This window comes from Nansenia antarctica, assembly GCF_963989245.1.
Source record: "Nansenia antarctica genome assembly, chromosome: 15".
Classification (NCBI taxonomy): domain Eukaryota; kingdom Metazoa; phylum Chordata; class Actinopteri; order Argentiniformes; family Microstomatidae; genus Nansenia; species Nansenia antarctica.
The window spans coordinates 773,021-797,971 of NC_137685.1; the positions used below are offsets into that span (position 1 = coordinate 773,021).

Sequence of the window (24,951 nt, forward strand, 5' to 3'; positions counted from 1 at the left end):
AGAGATGGAGGAGGAGGGGGGTCAGGGTGGAGAGATGGAGGAGGGGGGGGTCAGGGTGGAGAGATGGAGGAGGAGGAGGGGGGTCAGGGTGGAGAGATGGAGGAGGAGGAGGGGGGTCAGGGTGGAGAGATGGAGGAGGAGGAGGGGGGGTCAGGGTGGAGAGATGGAGGAGGAGGGGGGTCAGGGTGGAGAGATGGAGGAGGAGGGGGGGGGGTCAGGGTGGAGAGATGGAGGAGGAGGGGGGTCAGGGTGGAGAGATGGAGGAGGAGGGGGGGGGTCAGGGTGGAGAGATGGAGGAGGAGGAGGGGGGGGTCAGGGTGGAGAGATGGAGGAGGAGGAGGGGGGGGTCAGGGTGGAGAGATGGAGGAGGAGGGGGGTCAGGGTGGAGAGATGGAGGAGGAGGAGGGGGGGGTCAGGGTGGAGAGATGGAGGAGGAGGGGGGGTCAGGGTGGAGAGATGGAGGAGGAGGGGGGTCAGGGTGGAGAGATGGAGGAGGAGGGGGGGGGTCAGGGTGGAGAGATGGAGGAGGAGGAGGGGGGGTCAGGGTGGAGAGATGGAGGAGGAGGAGGGGGGTCAGGGTGGAGAGATGGAGGAGGAGGGGGGGTCAGGGTGGAGAGATGGAGGAGGAGGGGGGGTCAGGGTGGAGAGATGGAGGAGGAGGGGGGGGGTCAGGGTGGAGAGATGGAGGAGGAGGGGGGGTCAGGGTGGAGAGATGGAGGAGGAGGGGGGGTCAGGGTGGAGAGATGGAGGAGGAGGAGGGGGGTCAGGGTGGAGAGATGGAGGAGGAGGGGGGGGGGTCAGGGTGGAGAGATGGAGGAGGAGGAGGGGGGGTCAGGGTGGAGAGATGGAGGAGGAGGAGGGGGGTCAGGGTGGAGAGATGGAGGAGGAGGGGGGTCAGGGTGGAGAGATGGAGGAGGAGGAGGGGGGTCAGGGTGGAGAGATGGAGGAGGAGGGGGGGGGTCAGGGTGGAGAGATGGAGGAGGAGGAGGGTCAGGGTGGAGAGATGGAGGAGGAGGAGGGGGGTCAGGGTGGAGAGATGGAGGAGGAGGAGGGGGGTCAGGGTGGAGAGATGGAGGAGGAGGGGGGGTCAGGGTGGAGAGATGGAGGAGGAGGGGGGGTCAGGGTGGAGAGATGGAGGAGGAGGGGGGGTCAGGGTGGAGAGATGGAGGAGGAGGAGGGGGGGGTCAGGGTGGAGAGATGGAGGAGGAGGGGGGGTCAGGGTGGAGAGATGGAGGAGGAGGGGGGTCAGGGTGGAGAGATGGAGGAGGAGGGGGGGTCAGGGTGGAGAGATGGAGGAGGGGGGGGGTCAGGGTGGAGAGATGGAGGAGGGGGGGGGTCAGGGTGGAGAGATGGAGGAGGGGTTACAGTGCTCAGGGTAGGGAGATGGACCTCCACCACCACCGTATCTGACATGGGTAATTATGGAGTGTCCTGGTGGTGCAGGAGGGAGGGTCGGAGGGTCGGTGATCTGTGACACAAACACAGAAACAGGAAACAGGCGGACAGACGTGAGTCAACAGAATCCATTTGCCTCCTGTAAAGAGAAGAGTACCTCATGACATCTGTCTGTTCAGTCTTCCTGGCCGACTTTGGCAGGAATGTCTATTCAAGTCACTCCCAGATACTCTAATGCTTCTCAAACATTCTGCAACAATGAATAATTCAATCCCAGAAATTCTGAGTCAGTTGTTACTTCCATGGAACGAGAAGCCGTGGTATATATCGTGGACATCGGCACAGCTAGCGGGGCGGTTAGGCACGACGTGAAGCGGAGTGCCGTTATCTATACACCCCCTAGCTGTGCCGATAACCACGATATACCACGGCTTCTCGTTCCATAACACTTGAGTAACAACTGACTCAGAGTTTAGGGCCTCCCTACACTCAAAGGATACTCAGTCACAGACTAGTCTCCTTACCAGCACCACAGTTCATTATCAATAGCATATCAATCAATTTCCAAAACCGAATAAGTGATTTTTTCAAAAGACAAATCTGAACTGTCTGACTGCATGACCATACTAGATGTCCAGCTGCACATAACATAGGAGGGTATGAGGCCACATTCAACACAGATTCCAGGGGCGTTGGCCTTTGCGAGAGCTCACTATTTGGCTGGTATACATGAGCGCGGTGTGCACTAGCACGTCTCCAATCCTGATAGACTGGTTTTCTCGGAGGCCTACAGAGATGCCTGATGAAGGCTATTCTCATGTAAATTACTTTCCTATACGTTCCTACAGCAGCTATCAGGGCAGGTGATTGGCAGCATTTGCCTCAGCTGTTTCCAGACCCGTCCAGGAGAGACGCAGGCGGTCCTCTCTCCTCACAGGGAACATCTACTGAGCTGCTATGGAGATGGTAAACAACCTTTTAACTAACTGTACTTGTCAAGCCTCTGTGGCAGTCATGTTCTGATCTACCATGACGTTGACTATGGTGACTATGGTTATTAATTTCAATTTTCAATGTTTCTGAAGGTCCGAATGTGATTAGAGATAATTACTTTTTTTGGTTATATAGAAATGGGGATCATGTCAAAAGTGAGACACTGTCTGTAAATCAGCTGGTATGTTTGGCTCTCTAGCGCCTCCATGTGGAGATAGAGAACCATGACGTTTCACACCCAATACTCAGGCCCATACAGAACCACCAGTGGCAGAATGTTCCGGGGATGGGCATGTCCTGCTGTCTGTGGTGCATGATGGGTACAGCAGGACCTTAGCAGCAGTATGTACTTCAATCACACACAACCTAAAGCAGCTGTTCACTATTGTCAGTACAGTGAGTACTCTTATTCCACCAATAAAACATTAGCATTCAGAAGTATCCTGTGCCTCCATTGATGTTTTGTTGGGGGGGCGGCTGTGTCTCAGGAGGTAGAGGCTGTGTCTCAGGAGATAGAGGCTGTGTCTCAGGAGGTAGAGGCTGTGTCTCAGGAGGTAGAGGCTGTGTCTCAGGAGGTAGAGGTTGTGTCTCAGGAGGTAGAGGCTGTGTCTCAGGAGGTAGAGGCTGTGTCTCAGTAGATAGAGGCTGTGTCTCAGGAGGTAGAGGCTGTGTCTCAGGAGGTAGAGGCTGTGTCTCAGGAGGTAGAGGCTGTGTCTCAGGAGAGGCTGTGTCTCAGGAGGTAGAGGCTGTGTCTCAGGAGGTAGAGGCTGTGTCTCAGGAAGTAGAGGCTGTGGCTCTGGAGGTAGAGGCTGTGTCTCAGGAGGTAGAGGCTGTGTCTCAGGAGGTAGAGGCTGTGTCTCAGGAGGTAGAGGCTGTGTCTCAGGAGGTAGAGGCTGTGGCTCTGGAGGTAGAGGCTGTGTCTCAGGAGGTAGAGGCTGTGTCTCAGGAGGTAGAGGCTGTGTCTCAGGAGGTAGAGGCTGTGTCTCAGGAGGTAGGGGCTGTGTCTCAGGAGGTAGAGGCTGTGTCTCAGGAGGTAGAGTCTGTGTCTCAGGAGGTAGAGGCTGTGTCTCAGGAGGTAGAGGCTGTGTCTCAGGAGGTAGAGGCTGTGGCTCTGGAGGTAGAGGCTGTGTCTCAGGAGGTAGAGGCTGTGTCTCAGGAGGTAGAGGCTGTGTCTCAGGAGGTAGAGGCTGTGTCTCAGGAGGTAGAGGCTGTGTCTCAGGAGGTAGAGGCTGTGTCTCAGGAGGTAGAGGCTGTGGCTCTGGAGGTAGAGGCTGTGTCTCAGGAGGTAGAGGCTGTGTCTCAGGAGGTAGAGGCTGTGTCTCAGGAGGTAGAGGCTGTGGCTCTGGAGGTAGAGGCTGTGTCTCAGGAGGTAGAGGCTGTGTCTCAGGAGGTAGAGGCTGTGTCTCAGGAGGTAGAGGCTGTGTCTCAGGAGGTAGAGGCTGTGTCTCAGGAGGTAGAGGCTGTGTCTCAGGAGGTAGAGGCTGTGTCTCAGGAGGTAGAGGCTGTGGCTCTGGAGGTAGAGGCTGTGTCTCAGGAGGTAGAGGCTGTGTCTCAGGAGGTAGAGGCTGTGTCTCAGGAGGTAGAGGCTGGTGGAGGTAGAGGCTGTGTCACAGGAGGTAGAGGCTGTGTCTCAGGAGGTAGAGGCTGTGTCTCAGGAGGTAGAGGCTGTGTCTCAGGAGGTAGAGGCTGTGGCTCTGGAGGTAGAGGCTGGTGGAGGTAGAGGCTGTGTCTCAGGAGGTAGAGGCTGTGGCGCAGGAGGTAGAGGCTGTGTCTCAGGAGGTAGAGGCTGTGCCTCAGGAGGTAGAGGCTGTGTCTCAGGAGGTAGAGGCTGTGTCTCAGGAGGTAGAGGCTGTGTCTCAGGAGGTAGAGGCTGTGGCGCAGGAGGTAGAGGCTGTGTCTCAGGAGGTAGAGGCTGTGTCTCAGGAGGTAGAGGCTGTGACTCAGGAGGTAGAGGCTGGTGGAGGTAGAGGCTTAGTCTCAGGAGGTAGAGGCTGTGTCTCAGGAGGTAGAGGCTGTGTCTCAGGAGGTAGAGGCTGTGTCTCAGGAGGTAGAGGCTGTGTCTCAGGAGGTAGAGGCTGTGGCGCAGGAGGTAGAGGCTGTGTCTCAAGAGGTAGAGGCTGTGTCTCAGGAGGTAGAGGCTGTGTCTCAGGAGGTAGAGGCTGTGTCTCAGGAGGTAGAGGCTGTGTATCAGGAGGTAGAGGCTGTGTCTCAGGTGGTAGAGGCTGTGTCTCAGGAGGTAGAGGCTGTGTCTCAGGAGGTAGAGGCTGTGTCTCAGGAGGTAGAGGCTGTGATTCAGGAGGTAGAGGCTGTGATTCAGGAGGTAGAGGCTGTGTCTCAGGAGGTAGAGGCTGTGTCTCAGGAGGTAGAGGCTGTGTCTCAGGAGGTAGAGGCTGTGTCTCAGGAGGTAGAGGCTGTGTGTCAGGAGGTAGAGGCTGGTGGAGGTAGAGGCTGTGTCTCAGGAGGTAGAGGCTGTGTCTCAGGAGGTAGAGGCTGTGTCTCAGGAGGTAGAGGCTGTGTCTCAGGAGGTAGAGGCTGTGGTGCAGGAGGTAGAGGCTGTGTCTCAAGAGGTAGAGGCTGTGGCTCTGGATGTAGAGGCTGTGTCTCAGGAGGTAGAGGCTGTGTCTCAGGAGGTAGAGGCTGTGTCTCAGGAGGTAGAGGCTGTGTCTCAGGAGGTAGAGTCTGTGTCTCAGGAGGTAGAGGCTGGGGCGCAGGAGGTAGAGGCTGTGGCTCAGGAGGTAGAGGCTGTGTCTCAGGAGGTAGAGGCTGTGTCTCAGGAGGTAGAGGCTGTGTCTCAGGAGGCAGAGGCTGTGTCTCAGGAGGTAGAGGCTGTGTCTCAGGAGGTAGAGGCTGTGTCTCAGGAGGTAGAGGCTGTGTCTCTGGAGGTAGAGGCTGGTGGAGGTAGAGGCTGTGTCTCAGGAGGTAGAGGCTGTGTCTCTGGAGGTAGAGGCTGGTGGAGGTAGAGGCTGTGTCTCAGGAGGTAGAGGCTGTGTCTCAGGAGGTAGAGGCTGTGTCTCAGGAGGTAGAGGCTGTGGCTCAGGAGGTAGAGGCTGGTGGGGGTAGAGGCTGTGTCTCAGGAGGTAGAGGCTGTGTCTCAGGAGGTAGAGGCTGTGGCGCAGGAGGTAGAGCCGCCGTCTACTGATCGCAAGGTTGGCAGATCGGCGGTTCGAGCCCTGGCTGGCCACATGCCGAAGTGTCCTTGGGCAAGACACTGAACCCCAAATTGCTCCCAGTGAGCGGGCCGGCCGGCGCCTTGCATGGCAGCTTGCCACCATTGGTGTGTGAATGTGTGTGTGAATGGGTGAATGAGAGGCCTTGTAAAGCGCTTTGGATAAAGGCGCTATGTAAGTCAGTCCATGTTTTTCCTCTGTGTGCGTGTGTGTATGTATTCCAATGTGAAATACCTTGTATCACCACAAGAGGTCAGCAGAGCTCTAACTTTGTGGTCACAACACCATCCATCCTCAATAATGAACTGCATCGTGCTCAAACAACCTGATGGTAAACTGAGCGTTACTTCAACACTTGGTACAGTTTGGCTGTGTTTTCTGCCAACAGAAATGACTCAATAAGGAACTTATGGACACTGACCATTAAACAGGCAAAATCCAAAAAGTGATTAAATATGACCAAACCTGTTAATGCATGGATGTTATCTTGCACTGTCCATTCCTAAATAAAACCTAAAATGTCCCCTCTGAGTTTCCATCCACAGATTATTTCATTATAACAATCCTGGTCGCTGCAATTATCTCCTATCTAATTATCCTCAGCCGTCACCATGGTGACCAGGTTGGGGGTCTACTGTACATAATGACACAAGTATGCAAGCAAAACGCGCTTCGCTTCTCCTTTCCTGTGACATTTAATTAACCTATGAGGCCTCTACAGTCTCTACTGTCTACAGGAGGATGAGTAGTAGTATTTATTTATTTGAATCATCATAATTACTTTTTAGTATTTTAATATCATAGCTATAGCCATCATTTTACCCATTTTTTATCACGATCTTACAGTTTTTTATACTATACATGGCTGGCCCAGTATTGTTGTCTGTCCTTTATGTTGTGTTGTCATGTGTTGTTTTTAGAGAGTGGCGTGGCAAACTGAATTTCCCCACGGGGATAAATAAAGTATAATTGAATTGAATTGAATTGAATTGAATTGAATTGAATTGAATTGAATTGAATTGAAGACCAACGTTTTTTTCTTCTAAACTAGACTCCAGATAAACCTGGTGGCTATAGGATATCATTCTTATTCTTATTAATCGTGTCCATGCTTCATGCTTTTCCATGTGTCTCAAATTGCCTTTGAAAGTATACATGATGACACATCATGAGTTTAGAATGAAAAGGTTCTATCTCCGTTTAGGGCAGTTCAGAGATATTGAGCGTCAAAGTTTTTACATTCCATTATGTTTTGTGAGATGGAACCTTTGTATTTTATTAATTACTAACTCAAAAATGTCAACATTCTAATAATAACACCACACAGGCATTAATAAACACCTAATGGATCAGACTATGTAAAAAACTCAATTCTGACCAGAAATGGAGATAGAACCTTATAGTTCACAATAGAGGCAATATACTGTTATTATTAAACGATGCCGTGGCTAAGAGGTCCCTCGGTGTAAAGACGGTTGTTATTCCATTAAAGTTGCAGTTCTTCAAAGAACATTTTGGGCTCTCTTCAGACTCGGGTTACCATAGCAACCCCAGATAATTTCTTTGCCTGATCTTTCGAGGAATCGGCTCATGTCATCTTTTCTTCCTCTTAAAGATGTATACCGTACCAGGAAACAGAGGAGGTTGTACTACTGACAACACTGCATGCTTTCCTTCTGATGTTGAACTATGTGGTGTGTGGATCCAGTCCTGATCAAAGTAACGGTACTATGGTACAGCGTATTAATGACCTCAGCAGGCCTCCCTCCTCCCAGCCGGGGGGCCACAGCCAGCTGGGCTGAACACAGGAAGTGGAGGGCTGTGCTTATCTGCTGACTCTAATTACAGTGATCATGATACTGAAGCACCATATCTCTGATAAAGGCTGAACTGTTAAAACATAGTTTTATTTAAGATGGTAAAGATTTGGTAAAGATGGGACTGACTGTGTGATGTAGTCCACTCAGGGCTGACTATGTGATGTAGTCCACACTCAGGACTGACTATGTGATGTAGTCCTCTCAGGGTGGAGTGGAGGCAGCCATGCACTGGATTCAAGCACTCTGTCTCACCTTTGAAATTCATGACAGGGTTTTCCATCTGTGCTACACTCCAGACTTCACCAGATGCTGCCAGACGTTATGTTGTCTCAGTGTTTGAGCTCCTCCATCTTACCATTTCTTTCCCAGGTGTTGATGTTTGGATGTCACAGTCATATTAATGAGCTCTTAGCTACAGCTAGCTGCCCTCCATAATTATTGGGACAATGAAGCATTTTTTCTTCATTCTGCTCCAACAGTTTGGATTTTAAATCAAACTATTACTGTGAGGAAGAACCTCTACTGTGAGGTTACGTTATAGACTGTCAGCTTTTGTTTGAGAGAATGTGTGTACATGTTGATTTCACCATTTAGAAATGACACAGAACACGTGTGTTATGTAAACATAGTCCCCCCATTTCATGGCAGTAACGGTAGTGGGATAATTGGCTTAAGATGTGTTTTTTCTTAGTCAGGTGTGTTCTGCCACATCTTCTGTGCTGTCCATGTCTAGTCTAGGTTAGGTTTTGTCTTTGTGTTTGTGTTTGTCTTTGTGTTTGCCTTTACTTCTGCTACTGACGTCTGTCAACAGAGGTGTTACTGAAAGTCAAGGAAGTGACCCTGGAAATAATTAAATGACGTATGTAGCAGCATCAACATAAACTACAACGTTTCACTTTAAACGTTCACAACTTTTTGACATTAGAATGAACGCTGGACACACATTTGGCTGGTAAAGAACACACTGGCGTACATAAGAGTACATACGGTGGTGCGCAAGGAAATGTGAAGTTATGAAGAGGAGTCTCTTTCCCACCCAGCTCTATCTGTGTGTCCCCCCCCCTCTAGGAGTCTCTGCTCTCTGCACCATCTCTCTCATCAGTAGCCGTGTTACAGGAGGATGAGAAACACCCTGTGGAGTGGAACTTACGCTCAGGGATTTTTAAATGTGTATGGTCATATTCGCCCCGGTAAGTTTTTGGTTTTATTTACATTTCTTTTAACCTTAAGCGTGATACATTGATTTAGATTCTAATGTTATGGTGATACAGTCTACTCATTAGCCTGGTAAAGAGATACAGGTGTGCATGCGTGTGTTCCATTGTTACTTCATAGATTCTATTTCCAGCAAATTGAAGTTTGACACCTTATCACCGTACTCACGCTTTACTATGAGGTTAGAACATGTTTTTCCTGTGTGTTTGTGTGTGTGTGTGTGTGTGTGTGTGTGTGTGTGTGTGGAGCATGTACAGTGTGTATTTCAACAGGTTGTGTGTGTGTGTGTGTTTGTGTATGTGTGTGTGTGTGTGTGTGTGTGGAGCATGTACAGTATGTATTTCAACAGGTTGTGTGTGTGTGTGTGTGTGTGTGTGTGTGTGCGCGTGTGTGTGTGTGTGTGTGTGTGTGTGTGTGTGTGTGTGGAGCATGTACAGTGTGTATTTCAACAGGTTGAGTCACTCTATGGTGCTGCGCCCCACTAACCCACAGTAGGCAGCTCTTCCCGTCTCTAAATTATTCATTTGTTTTGTTGTTTAAAAATCAATCATAAACCTTGATTGATCATAATGTGCGGTGCCCGCCCCCCTCTCTCTCTGCCTCTCTCTCTGTCTCTCTCTGTCTCTCTCTGTCTCTCTCTCTCTCTCTCTCTCTCTCTCTGTCTCTCTCTGTTTCTCTCCGTCTCTCTCTCTGTCTCTCTCTCTGTCTTCATGTGTGTGTCTGTGTGTCTGTGTGTATTTGTATCTGAACAAATACAGTGGATTAGTTTTATATCAGAATACCATAATCTAACTGTCCAGATTATAGCAGAACGATTATGCCCTTTGCAGAACGATGACGCACATTTCATAAGAAAACATACGTTCACATTCATGAACAGCCTTGTTCCTCCTCAGAATATAATCATGTTTTATCTTGAAACCCACAGAACAGTACTTATGTATATAGAACAGTACTCATATACACCATCACACAAACATACATCCATGTTTGTTAGTATGTATTGCCCATGATTCAGCCTGTTCTCTTGAATCAGTTGAACATTTTGAGAAATCAGAGACACTTTGCGAACATTGGAATTTGTAATAATTTCACCACAATAGGTCTGTTTGAAGGCTGAAATGGAAAATGGCCTAGAGATAAACCTCATTCTAGACCATTAACTACTTTAAAAGAAAAGATGAGAAATCAGTTGGATTTGAATAATATCAAGAGTCTTTTCGCAACAGCGTTGTTTCTGAGTTGCAGCATTCTAATAATCGTGCTGCTACAAGTTATGATGTCTCAACCTACTGGGATAGGAGTAGACCAGACAGATCAATCACCTCACAGAAAGTAATGTAATCAATTACATTTAATTATACTGTAGGCAGCACCACTTAACGAGATGGTCTGAATCATTTGGATCCCTAATCACTTTGGTGTATACTGCAACAACAAGCTGCTATACAGTATAACCTTGAGTTTATCTGTTTCTCTGTCTTTGTCTCAGTCAGTCAGTCAGTCAGTCAGTCAGTCAGTCACTCTGTCTGTCTATCTGTCTGTCTCTCTGTCTGTCTGTCTCTCTGTCTGTCTCTCTGTCTGTCTGTCTCTCTGTCTTTCTGTCTGTCTGTCTCTCTGTCTGTCTGTCTCTCTGTCTGTCTGTCTCTCTGTCTGTCTCTCTGTCTGTCTGTCTCTCTGTCTTTCTGTCTGTCTGTCTCTCTGTCTGTCTGTCTCTCTGTCTGTCTGTCTCTCTGTCTGTCTGTTTCTCTGTCTTTGTCTCAGTCAGTCAGTCAGTCAGTCAGTCACTCTGTCTGTCTGTCTCTCTGTCTGTCTGTCTCTCTGTCTGTCTGTCTCTCTGTCTTTCTGTCTGTCTGTCTGTCTCTCTGTCTCTTTCTCTCTCTCTCTCCCTCCCTATCTCTCCTATCCTCTATGGAATTCAGATCGAGGTTGATTATCCAGGTGGAGTGCAGGATCCTGATTGGAATTGACCAGTTCCTGTGTCGTGTCCCAGGTGTCACGACCAGACAGCAGCAGGAGATTAGTGCTGCTAGCCTGACTGCCAGACCCGCAGACAGATGCTTAGAAACTTAATTAGATTTCAGTCTCAACAGTCTCTCACATACAATCTAGTCATTATCATCTCTTATAGCATATATACAATTAGCATTACATTTGACAGCTAGTTCATACATCTTCCGTTCAAGCAGACATCTAATAGATCTATACATTTCACTTGACACTTTGCATTCAACCTGAAGACAACCAACCCAGCATTTGCTCTCTCTTGTGTGCACCATAGGCCTATTGTACAGGTTACTGATAACTTATTGGTATTTTCCCAACGTCAACTTCAGTAGATTGTCTGACTGCTCCATCATATCCAGCTGTTAGTTTGGCGTCCCGTTGAGCCCCAGACTGGAGCAGCAAAGTCAAGCCTATCTGCTGACTCTCGTTCTCTACAGAAACCTGAGATGGATGTGTTTGTCAGTAGCTGATGATATTGTGATGATGATACTTTTGTTGTTTTTCACAGATTTTTGCCATTTGTGCATTTGCAACATGTGGAGGGTACACTGGTCACCTGCGGGTTAGAGTGGACTGTGTGGACAGGAGCCAGAGCAACTTGACCGTTAACTTTGCCTATCCCTTCAGGTAAAACAACATGCTGGTAGTCACAACTGTCACTCCCTCTCTGTCTACCCATGCAAGTGTACACTCAACAGAGTGAAGGCTAAGATGGACGATGGGACATGATAAGATGCCCCTCAACTGAAAAGAAGAAACAGGAGTTAGTGCGTCACTCAGTTAAAGCAGTTTGGTTTTTACTAACAGCCACTAACATTCCTTACATTCATTACTACTGGTCTAATGATTATTTTATTCAAGGTATGAATCATACCTCAATCATACCTCATCTACCGCGTGAACAACAAGCTGGGAGTGCACTTTCATACAGCTAAATGTTCCACAATGTGTGTGGAAGTCTCACTGGAATACATTTCCCTGAGTGTGGCCTTGATTAAACAATGGAGTCTTAGGAAGGAAAAAGGAAAAGACTTGGTGTTGCAGGAGTATTTCCAGAGGCTGAGAGACATTGCTGCTTCTCTCTGTTCTCAAACCTTAGAATGATTGAAAGAGAATGTTCAAACCTTAGAATGATTGAGAGAGAATGTTCAAACCTTCAGAATGATTGAAAGAGAATGTTCAAACCTTCAGAATGATTGAAAGAGAATGTTCAAACCTTCAGAATGATTGAGAGAGAATGTTCAAACCTTCAGAATGATTGAAAGAGAATGTTCAAACCTTTAGAATGATTGAGAGAGAATGTTCAAACCTTTAGAATGATTGAAAGAGAATGTTCAAACCTTCAGAATGATTGAAAGAGAATGTTCAAACCTTCAGAATGATTGAGAGAGAATGTTCAAACCTTCAGAATGATTGAGAGAGAATGTTCAAACCTTTAGAATGATTGAGAGAGAATGTTCAAACCTTCAGAATGATTGAAAGAGAATGTTCAAACCTTCAGAATGATTGAGAGAGAATGTTCAAACCTTCAGAATGATTGAGAGAGAATGTTCAAACCTTCAGAATGATTGAGAGAGAATGTTCAAACCTTCAGAATGATTGAGAGAGAATGTTCAAACCTTTAGAATGATTGAGAGAGAATGTTCAGCTTTAAACCGATGGAATGTGTCAGTGTTGGGAGAGAAGCCTGATCTCATCAATTATTTTGTACGATATGATACAACATTAATGTCAGAGAGATGTTAACAGGTTTACTGGCAGAAAGATACAATGGGAATAATGCTTTGGTAGGTGGTAGGTTGGGGTTAGCGAGCGGAAGTATAAACAAGACTTGCATCACAAACATCACAGTTTGAAACGGCTTCGGGATGATTTTTACAAAAGTGTTTTTTGTACTTTGAAGCTATGCCTAAAACTGATATACAGTATATATATATATATATATATATATATATATATATATATATATATATACAGGCTAACAGTTTTTGGTGTTAATGTTTTGCAGTGATACTGTGTGTTGCAGCCAGGCTATCTCACACACCCACACTGGGATGTTGTGTTTGCCCCCTAGGTTGCAGCAGGTGTATTTCAAAGCCCCTACGTGTGACGGAAAGAGACAAGAGACCCTGTTCCTGGAGGGGGACTTCTCCTCCTCAACACAATTCTTTGTCTCTGTCGCTGTGTTCGCCTTCCTGTACTCCCTGCTGGCCACCATCATCTACATCTTCTACCAGAACAAGTACCGAGAGAACAACAGAGGCCCACTTGTGGTGAGCGAGCAAAGAACTGGTTGACTAATGTGATGACATTGGTGTATGCAGGCCCGTGGTATTAATCATAGTAATCTGAATGGATTCTGTAATGTATAATCTCTCTTTATCCCTACACATCTCTTTTATATTACCCAATTGCCTCCGTTTCATTGGACTTCAAACCTTCCTCTATGTCTCCCTTCCTAAACAGGATTTTATTGTGACGGTGATCTTCTCCTTCATGTGGCTGGTCAGTTCGTGTGCCTGGGCCAAAGCGCTGTCTGATGTCAAGGCCGCCACAGATCCCACCCAGGCGCTCCGGCTCATGTCCGCCTGCAGAGTCCGGACAAACCGATGTTTCGCTACGCAGGAGCCGGTGTGGTCTTGCCTCAACACATCTGTGGTGGGTCAACAACCACCTGGTCATTTCAATTCACAAAGCCGTTTTGATCTTTAGTCACAGACTGAATATCTCCTCTCTTCCTGCAGGTGTTTGGTTTTATAAACTTTGTCCTTTGGTTTGGCAACATTTGGTTTGTCTTCAAAGAGACCGGCTGGTACAAGACCGGCCACAGATATCCAGTCAGGAGCGCGTCTGAGAAGCGGGCCAGCGGGATGAACCAGCGCCTCTACAGCCAGAGCAGCTTTGACGTCACTGGGGAGAGTTTCAGCCAACATCTTTACAGCCAGAGCAGCTTTGACCAACCAGGGGGAAGGATTGGTCAACAACCGTACAGGCAAGGCAGCCTCACCTTGCCACAGAGCCATCTGGGCCCACCAAACGTCTACAGCCAGGAGGAGAGACTCGCCGCCAAAGGGCCTTTCATATTCGTCAATGAGATGTAGTTCACATTCCATAAGATCCACTCATGTCATCTAGACTAGAGAAAATCTGTCAGAGATGAGCAGGTATAGAGTTTAATGAATGGTTAAGTGGTAAAATCCTGACGAGGTATAGTTGAGGACAACAAACATGCATCCCTTAAAAGTGAAGCTACGAGGGCCGGTGACGATGAGGTAACATCTATGGATGGAGGAGGAGGTACTGTATATGGTGAGATGGAAAAAGGAGGAAGGAAACTCAATAAATGAGTGAGTTAGTGCAAGGCGATTAAAATCAATAAGAAAGTGTATTACAGATTGAGTTATAGAGAGAGAGAGCTGGAGAGAAGGACTGTGAGAGCTGTCTGGGTTCCAGATCACATTAATTTCCTTGGTATTTACAGAACAGGACTGGAATGTACTGATGTGCAGAGCGGCTCAATATTCAACCTCAGTTTGATATCATCTCTGTCGTTGCAGTACTTGTGGTTTATGTCACAGATGCTTCATGCTTTGATGGTGTGTTTCTTACTGGGTGCATAGGTGTTATACAGTTTATTTAAATGGTTAATATGTCTAAGCCTAAATAGTTTTGAGCTTCAGTGAAGTGTTATTGTGAACTTTGTGCTGTTGAAATTGAAATTGTTGAAGCCAAATGTTTGTGAACTTATTGTTACTGTAATACAAAACCCTACATGCTGATATAAGCTCAAGGTAGTCAAACAGATGAAAAGCCCTTGGTGTAGCATTAAGGAATATATCATGAGCAGTATGGTACTGTAGCCTATGGTATGGTGTCAAGTCAAACATTGATTGCCCATCAATCAATCAATCAATCAATCAATATCTATTGTTTATGACTCTTTCAAAGTTGATTCATATTGATGCTTAAGTGTTAAGCTAAGTTCAGTAACCAGTTGGTGTTACCTGTGCTGCTGATATTGTCACAGTATACAGAGTCGTGTTCAGTACACTCATGTTGTTGTGCACTTGTTCTTATCTGTCAATGATGTTGGTGGTGGTGATGTCGTACAAACACAAAGATGCACAAATAAAGCCTTTCACTGCTATTAGTGTAGATCAAACCCTCTGCCTCTCTCTGAATACTGCACTGTGCAAACCTCCAGTCTGATAGTTGGCCTCATATTGTGTGGACTAATATGAATGTCATCCAGTCTGTACACACCACTGATAAAGCAGCACATCTTTTGTAGGTGAGAATTGTCATCGTGATTTCTACAGAGGAAAACACTTTCTGCTGACCTGTAAGTCGTTGAGCTTTGAAGACTCTTTACCACATAAAAGTGAAAGATACTCTGATATTCTAGTAAGTCGCATCGCAGGGATCAAGTCGACCTTAAGAGCTGTTACCATGGCAATACATATATGGTAGATGTGAGCTATCAATCTCTCCTGTACACTTCTGAGGTGAGCGCAGGTAGCCACCTTGTAACAAGACAAATAAAGATTCCACACTGCGTTTCCATGGCAGACTTACATTCAGTCTTTTGGGAGAAAGGGGGGAGAGGAGGAGAGGGAAAGAGACAGAGAAAGAAAGGAGGGAAGGGGACGGACACATGATGATAATAGAGAATGAAGAAGATGGAAAGGAGGTAAAGCAAATTGACTTGAAGAAACGATTGATAAGAGTAATTGTCTGGTAGGGAGAACGCTAACTGAACCTCTCTGAGGCCCCAGATACCTTCAGTGCCCCGCCTCTTCATCTCTGTGGCTCCAGCCTCTTCATCTCTGTGGCGAGGCAGCAGAGAGTGTCAGAGTAACGGCTCACACAGGCACAGCCACGAGGGCCCAGGGGACACCTCTCCCCCCGTCTCTGGGAGTCTATTGCTTTCTCTTTAATGCTGTTATAGTAATGGGATCCAAGCCTAACAACACCTGGATTCAAAAACATTAATTCTCAACATATAGTCGCTGAGATGGGTTCCATATATAGTAATATCTATAAATAAATATACTTTCTTCTAATTCTGTTGGTTTCTCAACCAAGAAGACCAGGATAATCAGACATCCCACTGTGTGTCTTCTCTCAACGCTTTCAACATGCAGAGCGAGGAGAAGGGAGAGGAGAGGAACTGATGGTGGACATTAGCCTTGTAGCTTGGTTAATGACAACGCGTGCAGGGTGTAATTAAGGCCTCTACAGTATGTAGCGATTAAAGCAAGTGTGAAGCACCCCCCACCCACCCACACACACACACACACACACACACACACACACACACACACACACACACACACACACACATACACACACACATACACACACATACACACACACATACACACACACACACACACATACACACACACACACATACACACACACACACACACACACACACACGCACACACACACACACGCACACACACACACTCAAAACAAATAATCTCCCACAGAGATGTTAAATGCTTGCAGGTGTCCATGGCGATGGAAATACAGATGGATGATGATTGCAGTGTAGGTACTCTACAGTATAACAATCAGGCAGTATAACGATTAAGGTGTCAGGTTATCAACAGGAAATGAAGGGTTACATGAGAATCCATGCCAGAGCTGGTGTGTGTGCATGGGAGGCAGTGACGGGCGGGGGAGGCAGTGACGGGCGGGGGAGGGAGGGGGCATGCTTCAGAATGAATGAATGAATGAATGGTCTTTATTGTCATTGCTATAGTACAGGTACCAAACAACGAAATTTGGGAGGGGGGGCTCCCCTGGTGCTAGGAAAGAAAAACAAACTAAAAAAACAAGAAGGGAAAGGAGCTGGTTTACATAAATAAAGGCTATGTACACTATCCACTATACTATACTGTACAGATAGACGACTAGGGTTGTCATATTGCACATAGTGTTATTGCACATTCATTTAAAGTGTCGCAGTTTGCAGGCTTGAAATGTACACATTTGTGCCTCAGCACTACACCTGATTTTTTCAATCCAGCAGCTGCCATCAATCCGTGTTTATATCAGGGGATGAGGCTAGTATAGATATATTAAACACTATGGTAACAATTCATATGTTATGTTAATTTTATTTATAATGCGCCCCCCATCCAACTTTTACATCGGCCCGGGGCGCAGCCCTGAACTCATAGTCATGCTACATACATTATAGTACATGTTTTTCATGAGCACATGACATAACTGAATATTGGTTTCATAAGCAATGTTCCCTCAAAAATGTGTACAGACTGAGCAAAATAAATATCAACTCCAAAATGTAACACCATGAGCAACCTTGTGTGGAAACAACGGATTTACCATAACCAGCATTTATTAACTATGTCAGTTGATAATTGTTGATCAACTATATCTGTTATATCAATTTGAGTGCTTATTGTGGCCTATTGAATTCTGGGACATGTCTGGATTTGGTGTTGGTTTGACCCAGATCGCATTCTGAGCAAGGTGAATATGGAAGGTTCCACTTAGCAGGCATTTTTACATTTCACATTTTTGGCATTTAGCAGATGCCTTATTCCAAAGCGACTTACAATCAATACATTTGATTGATTCACAAGCAAGTGAATCATCAATTCACCAGTTCTAGCCGGAAGAGTAATCTAGCTCAGGCCCGGGGCCATTGGCAGTTGTTGTGATAGAAAGAATTATAATATTAGTATTTATAATTATAATTATTATAATTATAAATATAAATAATAGACACTGGAGCAAGGGGGACAGTCGAAGTCATACCAGGCATAGTATAGGGGAAAAGCAGGTGTCTTAGGAGACACAGTGCTGGGGGGTAGTAATGTCTCAGGAGGAGCAGTTACGGTGTAGCCTGAAGAGATGGAGGTCTTCAGTCTCCGACGGAAGATGGGTAGTGACTCTGCAGTTCTGACAGCCGTGGGCAGATCGTTCCACCAGTGGGGAGCCAGTGTAGTGAAGAGACATGACCGGGCAGTGCGACTGCCGTGTTGGCGTAGAGGTGGTGGGACCAGTCGGCCAGCAGAGGTGGAGGAGAGGAGTGCACAGGCTGAAGTTTGGGGGGTGACCATTGCCTGCAGGTAGGCAGGGGCTGTTCCCTTTGCTGCCTGGTAGGCAAGCACCAGGGTCTTGAATCTGATGCGAGCTGCTATCGGGAGCCAGTGAAGGGTGCGAAGGAGAGGGGTGACATGAGAACATTTGGGAAGGTTATATACCAGACGGGCAGCAGCATTCTGGATGAGCTGAAGAGGTCTGATGGCGGAGGCGGGGAGCTCAGTCTTTTAGGATTAGAGGCAGAAGAATGTATTTTGGAATGGTAGTAGGATGCTTTAGCAGCCGAAGCAGAGGAGGCGTAGTTGGAGAGGAGAGCGTGAGGGAGGCTGGTTTTTCTCCATTTGCTCTCAGCTGCCCTGAGCTCTATTCTATAAGCATGTAGCGTTTCAGAGAGGGGGCACGTGGAGAGGATCGTGCTTCAAGGTTAGTGGACAGAGGGCGTCGAATGATGAGGAGAGAGTGGACAGGAGGGTGGAGGATGCTGAGTCAGTGGATAGAAGTGAGAAGGATTCAACAGAGGGTAGGGAGGATAGGACAGAAGAAGAGAGGGTGGTGGGGGAGAGGGTACGTAGGTTGCGACGAGAGGGTCTTAAGTGGTTAGAGGCTGATGGGAAAGAGGTGGTTTTGAGGGGAAGGGAGAAGGATACAAAGTGAGAATCAGAAACTGGGAAAGGGGTAACAGTAAGGTTGGAGGTGTGGGAAGATCTGGTGAAGACAAGGTCAAGCTGGTTGCCTTATGAGTCGGAGGAGAGCGGGACAGGGTGAAGCCGAAGGAGAGGAGAAGGTCAAGTACTCCAGATGAGAGAAGCTTCTCTGATTGGATGTTGAAGTCACCCAGTAGTGCGAGCGGAGTGCCGTCATCAGGGAAGGAGCTGAGAAGGTTATCCATCGAAGGAGGATATTGACAGGTGCGACAGGGGAAGGATAGTGTGGGACCACTTAGGCGAGATGAGGAGTCCTCCGCCTCCGAGGGTCTAGGGGAAATGAGAAACGGAGTAGGCGTCAGAGAGGGCTGCTGGTGTAGCTGTGTTTTCAGGTGAGATCCAGGTCTCAGTGAGAGCGAGGAAATTGAGGGACATGAACGACGCATAAACTGAGATAGCCTCTGCTTTCTGGACCGCTGACTGGCAGTTCCAGAGACCGCAATGAAGTCATGGTCAGTAGAAGAAGGTGGATAGATGAGATTGGAAGGGTTGCGAGGGGGGATGTAGCGCCTATGTGTCCTCCTGACTGTGTCAGAAGGATAGGGAGAAAGCACATATTAGTCAGTAGAGGGGAAGAGGGTTAATGGACAAACAGAAGCAGGAGTTGCTAAGTGCACTCAAAGAAGACAAAATATGACAAGAGACAATCAAAATGGAAGAGAAGATACGTAGTATTCTTAGTGCCGTGGCCTTCCTCTCAGGCCTTCCTCGATGGACTCCCACAGATAGACTCCCTTGTCTTGTTGTCAGGAGTCTTGACTCCCACAGATAGACTCCCATGTCTTGGTGTCAAGGAGGCTGTCGCCTCTGGGAGTCCGGATATTAATGGAGGTTCAGTAATTGCTGACGACTAGCAGGCTTGTAGCCCCTCCTCACTAACGAGCACTAAACGACTGGCAGGTGTACTCACTAGTCACATGTATGAGGCCAGTGGCCCCTCCTCACTAACGAGCACTTAACGACTGGCAGGTGTACTCACCAGTCACATGTATGAGGCCAGTGGCCCCTGGTCTAACGACTGGTAGGTGTACTCACTAGTCACATGTATGAGGCCAGTGGCCCCTGGTCTAACGACTGGTAGGTGTACTCACCAGTCACATGCATGAGGCACGTGGCCCCTGGTCTAACGACTGGTAGGTGTACTCACTAGTCACATGTATGAGGCCAGTGGCCCCTGGTCTAACGACTGGCAGGTGTACTCACCAGTCACATGTATGAGGCCAGTGGCCCCTGGACTAACGACTGGCAGGTGTACTCACTAGTCACATGTATGAGGCCAGTGGCCCCTGGTCTAACGACTGGCAGGTGTACTCACCAGTCACATGTATGAGGCACGTGGCCCCTGGACTAACGACTGGCAGGTGTACTCACCAGTCACATGTATGAGGCACGTGGCCCCTGGTCGAGGCAATATATAGCTGAAGAAAAGTCTCCTCCCTCTTGATTAGAGAGGTGAGAAAGGTGAGTTCACTGCTAAGTCCACAAATGTAATCAGGCCATGATAACACGCTGTTAGCCTATTAGAGAGTTAAATCAGGAAAATAAAAACATACTCATACTTCACTCACCAGCCACATGGTCAATATGAAAGAGGTTATTAATTATCATGAATTTGTGCAGATAATGTTTTGTGTGCAGCCTGAAACTTTCCATGCACGTGCATATTTAAGAGTGTGTGAGAAAAAACTTGCAATAACTTCTTTTCAGATAATTGTCAACGCACATAAAGTCACTCTGATTCAACATTGATTAGCAACTGATTCTTGAAGAATATAACTTTAAATTCCACATGAACTTATTACTTAGTTTACTTTGTAAACAATAATTGTAAATAAACACTGTATGGCTCATTTTGGGGGGTATTCCGTCAATGTCACTAAAGAAAAATCTTGCGAGATTTATCAAAAATAAAGCCCAGATTTTCCTTAAATAAATAACCAACAACAAGTTTTTCATGCATGCATTTAATTTTCTAGTCCTAATTTAATATAAAACATATGCAGTACAGCAATTAATTTATACAATTGAAACAAACTAGTCCTGGCCTGTGAAGACAAAGTGAAGCCCCAGACTGACTGTGCTATTAGCCCCCTCCGTGGTCATGCCAGTGAAGGAGTTGGCTAATAGCACACAAACAAAGACAAGAGTGAAAGTCACTCCAGCTTGAAGTGTGAGCATTCAATTCATTGACAAGAGCTGAAGTGATTTGCTTCCTTATGTTGCGTTCCGTCTTAGTTCTGAGCTAAGAAAGTGAAACAGATGAAATGTGGCTCGTGATCTAGCCTGCTTTGTTGTGTTTCCATCCATCACTGAATGTAGCGGTGTCGCTGCTGCTACCAGCCCAGGCTGACATGTTCCTGCGCCTCAGCAGAGGATGCAAGCAGAGGAGGACGTGGCCAAAGACACATTTGTTTCAAAGTTGTTAGCAGTGTCGCTCGACAAAGCATAAATTAACCTTAAAAGTTCATATGAAATCAAACCATTCTTGCCCTCTTTTCAAGTATTCAACAAACATACAGAATGAGAGATGTAAGAGATTTGCAGGCAGGTGGGAGATGCATGAGCACATCCACTCTGTCAAATGAATGAAATATTTTCTTTGTACAAAAGTCCATAAAATGAATGAGGGTAATAGATGATAGAGCTGATTGAGGACAGTCCAGGTTGTTTATGCAGGGGCCACAGAAGACACTTCTGTCTTGCTGGCAGAGGTGGAGGTGGAGGACTCCTCATCACCCATAGGGTTCTTGCCGCAGAACAAGGTGGTGAGCATGCAGTTACGGAACTGTGGAGAGAAATAACCAGAGGCAATAGAAGTTAAGCATCAGAAATCAAGGTTATTATTCATTTTGTATTATTATTATTAATATAAACTAAATTAAAAAGTGTGGTTTGCACATCAAAGTGAAGGAGGACAAACCCATCCAACCATATCACCCACCTGTTTGTTTAGCAGCACATAGATGATGGGGTTGAACAAGGCTGAGCTCTTGGCGAAGAAGGCTGGAACAGCCATGCCCTGTGCGCTGAAGGCAGCTCCTTTGTTGAGGAAGATCCAAGCAGCCAAGGAAGCGTAGGGGACCCAAGCCAGCAGGAAGCCAAAGACCATCAGGATGCACATACGTGTCACTTCCTTCTCAGCTTTCTGGGTGGACGCTGATTCTTGCTGAGAGGCTGCAGCCTAAAAATGTGTTGAGCAAGTGGGTTTATTAGATGCCTGCTGTACACAGTAAGGGCGTCTCCTAAGTAAGTCAACATTACAGACTATTCATATTCTAGTAATAACAATAATAATTCCATAATGAGCATGTACATATTGTATTTTTAGTAGTGTTTAATCTTACCGCTTTGACTGTCAACACAAGGCTTCCATAAGTGAAGAAGATGGTGAACACAGGGAACATGAAGTGGCAAGTGAACATGTAAATGACGTATGACTCATTGTTGAAGTTTGGGTTCAGAGTGTAGTAATCGGGTCCACATGAGCACTGCAGTCCCTCTGGGAGATACCTATGAGAAATATAAATACAATGTGAAATTGTATTCCAATTTGATTAGGTTACAATGAAATTAGTACTATTTTCATTATAGGAAACTAAGACTATTTCTACCCACTTTTTATAATTCTACCTGGGAATTAACTAAATGTGCTGGTGGGGCATAATCAGAATGGCAAGTTGAAGCCATGTTATCTTACAGAAATGAACTACCCAAGACAGTCTTACCTGGACCAGCCGAAGAGAGGAGGAGCAGCGCATGCCATCGCCATGACCCAGGTGAATGCAACCCCTGCGGCGGCATGGTTGTTCCCAAACTTGAAGCTTCCCATGGGCTTGCAGACAACAATGTATCTCTCAACGGCCAGTACGACCAGAGACCACAAAGAAACCTGACCTAGGATGGAGAAGAGAGAGGGTGTTAAATAGTTTGCCTGAACCATTTACTAGGTAGATCTGGAACAGTTCTGGCAAGACTAGAGTTGGAGAGAAACATTATGGGGTTCTTATAAATATAATCATCTGCTAAATTATCATATTGTAACTTCATATAATCTGAATCTTAGTAGGGTTTACAGTGAAAATATAGGTCAAGTTGTTACAGACACAAGCAAGTAAAGGTGCAGTCTTGTTGCAGTTGTCATCAAAAAATCTTCTAACAAAGGTGCAGACATTCATGAAATAAATAAAATAATAACGGTTTACTATAAGATATAACAACTGACATGCTGCTGTGAACACACCTAATTAACCATATACATTGGGGTAAATATGTATTCAACAATGTTTTAATTCATCATACATATTTCCATTGTAGCTATTCACGTGAAATTTAGACCAGACATCAGGTATCATTTCAATAAAACTACACAGCTAAAGAAATTGTAACATTCCAATCCGTAAAACTATGTGCAATAAAGGGGAATCACACAGTAAAGTAGTATTGAACACGCTAACAGCAAAAAAAAGTCTCACCTCCGAGTGTCGCCATGAAGCCCTCGAGGGCACAGCCCATGGGCCCAAAGACGAAGTAACCATTCATTGCAGACACGATGGTGATGGTGAATCCAAAGCAGACCATGATCATTCCAGCCACAGCCAAGTTGACAAGAATGAAGTTGAGAGGTTGACGAAGCTTCTTGTTTTGAGCTGTGACCATCAATGTCAGACCATTGATGGGGAAACCAAAAACGATGAGGAAAAACATGTAGAATGCGAGTAGGTAGAACTGCCATTTTTCCCCCAAGTAGTACTGTGGGTATTCATAAGGACTCCTCACAAGCCCAGTCCGGTTGGACATGGGGATGTAGAAGTTGTCGCCCTCTGTGCCGTTCATCTTCTCTCACTGGAAATCTCCAATGAATGGGTGGTAAATAGAGCAGGCTGTCAACCCTTTGACGGTGGATGCTAATGGTGCAGATCCTACTGCCTTCACTTGTCCAGGGTAAGGGTTTTATACCCTTAGCAGGACACTCTCAGGGGATTTTCAAATTGGGCTAAATTAGAGCAGGGGACAGGGTGTGTGGGAGGTAACGAGCTTAAGTCCTGTTGTTAATTGAGCTTAACCTCTGACATCGGGGATTTGGGGGAAAGAACAAAGTTCAAAAGTAAAAAAAAAAAAAGGATTTGTTGTACCGATAATCAAAATGTAGATATTTAATACACATTCCTAATGTGTTCTCAACTAGGCCTACAGTACATGAACTGTACTGAGATTGTTTTGTTAATTTGTTGCAAAAGGTGACCATTAACACCTTCTCTTTTCCTAAAGAGATTTCAGTAACGTATTTACTACAAATCATAAGCAGGTTGACTGATTAGTGCACTAATTAAAAAAGCTTCTTAGCTCGTTTTCTTTCCACTTTCATTAGTGGTCCAAATGCATTAAAGGTGGGACAATATCGCATCGCACGCCAATGCACACGGCGTGCAATATTGTCGCAGGACAACATTAGATTCTCCATTCACACCCACTCACTTCGGTGGTGTGAATGGAGAATCGAATGTTGCCGTGCGACAAACTCGCGCGCCGTGTGCATTGGGTTTTAGTCTCACCAAATATGTTAGAATACTGAAAGACCTGTTCAATATTTAACCAATTGTGTGTGTGTGTAGCTTAGTGGTGAAATATGGTGAGGAGAAGCGCCTCTAACCCTTATGTCATCTCATGTCAGAAGATCCTGTCTTGAAGGACAGTGTTCTGAACAGCATGTCCATGTTTTGAGAACTGCTAACCGACCGGCAGACTTAGCGGCTCCTCCAGCCTGGCCTTATCTGCATGGCGGGGGAGGCACGAGGTCACTGACCAAACGGGACACTATGAAGCAGGAGCCAGGAGAGGGGTGGAGAGGTCGCACCGACCTGGATTTACAATTTAACATTTAGTATTTAAGATGTTCTCTGTGTTAAATCGTTGCACTGCTGGACCTGTGTGAGCCTGTACCTGTATGCTGGAGAAAGAGCTGTACTTGGACCTTGTAAGCTACTTTGTAATAAATCTATTATCTTAAAGACCAGTGCAACCCGTGTAGACGTCTATCATTGCTGAATACATTGTATTGTGTTAGAGCTCCTACTTTATCTGGAATTGTTGGAACAAACACAACACAGCGAGAGGACAAGATCATCATATCTTTTAAATACCAAAAGTCAACAATACCAATACAACTTTCAAAGCCTAATGATGAAAAGAAATCTAGCAAGAGCATTGAAATCTGACATTACACATTACAATCCAGGTACTCTGATGAACATAATATGTCTCTGTCACTTTGTCACCTCCCAGCCGCCTGGCCAATATGAAAGAGGTTATACATTATCATGAATGTGTGCAGATCATTTTTTGTGTGCAGCCTGAAACTTGTTGCACAGTTTGAAGTGTGCTTCCATGCACGTGCATATTTAAGAGTAACTTTTTTCATATAATTGTCAATGCACATAAAGTCACTCTAATTCAACATTGATTAGCCATTGATTCTTGAAGAATATAACTTAAAATTCCTCATGAACTTATTTCAACTTTCTTACCCCATCAGAACCCCAAAAACAGGCTTAACTTGCTATTTTTTACTCT

The 24,951-nt window shown here is 46.1% G+C and overlaps 2 protein-coding genes across 2 annotated transcripts; one reads left to right on the forward strand and one right to left on the reverse strand.

The window, feature by feature from the left end:
• Positions 1 to 8,541: 8,541 nt before the first annotated feature.
• On the forward strand, positions 8,542 to 13,698 carry synprb (synaptoporin b; the record flags this gene model as incomplete). Its single annotated transcript, XM_080545752.1, has 5 exons — positions 8,542 to 8,565; positions 11,106 to 11,224; positions 12,672 to 12,870; positions 13,064 to 13,255; positions 13,342 to 13,698. 5 exons carry the CDS (start codon positions 8,542 to 8,544, stop codon positions 13,696 to 13,698), a joined length of 891 nt encoding a protein of 296 aa, XP_080401878.1.
• A 7,351-nt stretch (positions 13,699 to 21,049) lies between these two features.
• LOC308171071 (green-sensitive opsin-3-like) lies at positions 21,050 to 23,214 on the reverse strand (the record flags this gene model as incomplete). The annotated part of the gene is made up of 5 exons (XM_080545943.1): positions 21,050 to 21,166; positions 21,323 to 21,562; positions 21,726 to 21,891; positions 22,107 to 22,275; positions 22,854 to 23,214. 5 exons carry the CDS (start codon positions 23,212 to 23,214, stop codon positions 21,050 to 21,052), a joined length of 1,053 nt encoding a protein of 350 aa, XP_080402069.1.
• Between the last annotated feature and the right edge of the window lie 1,737 nt (positions 23,215 to 24,951).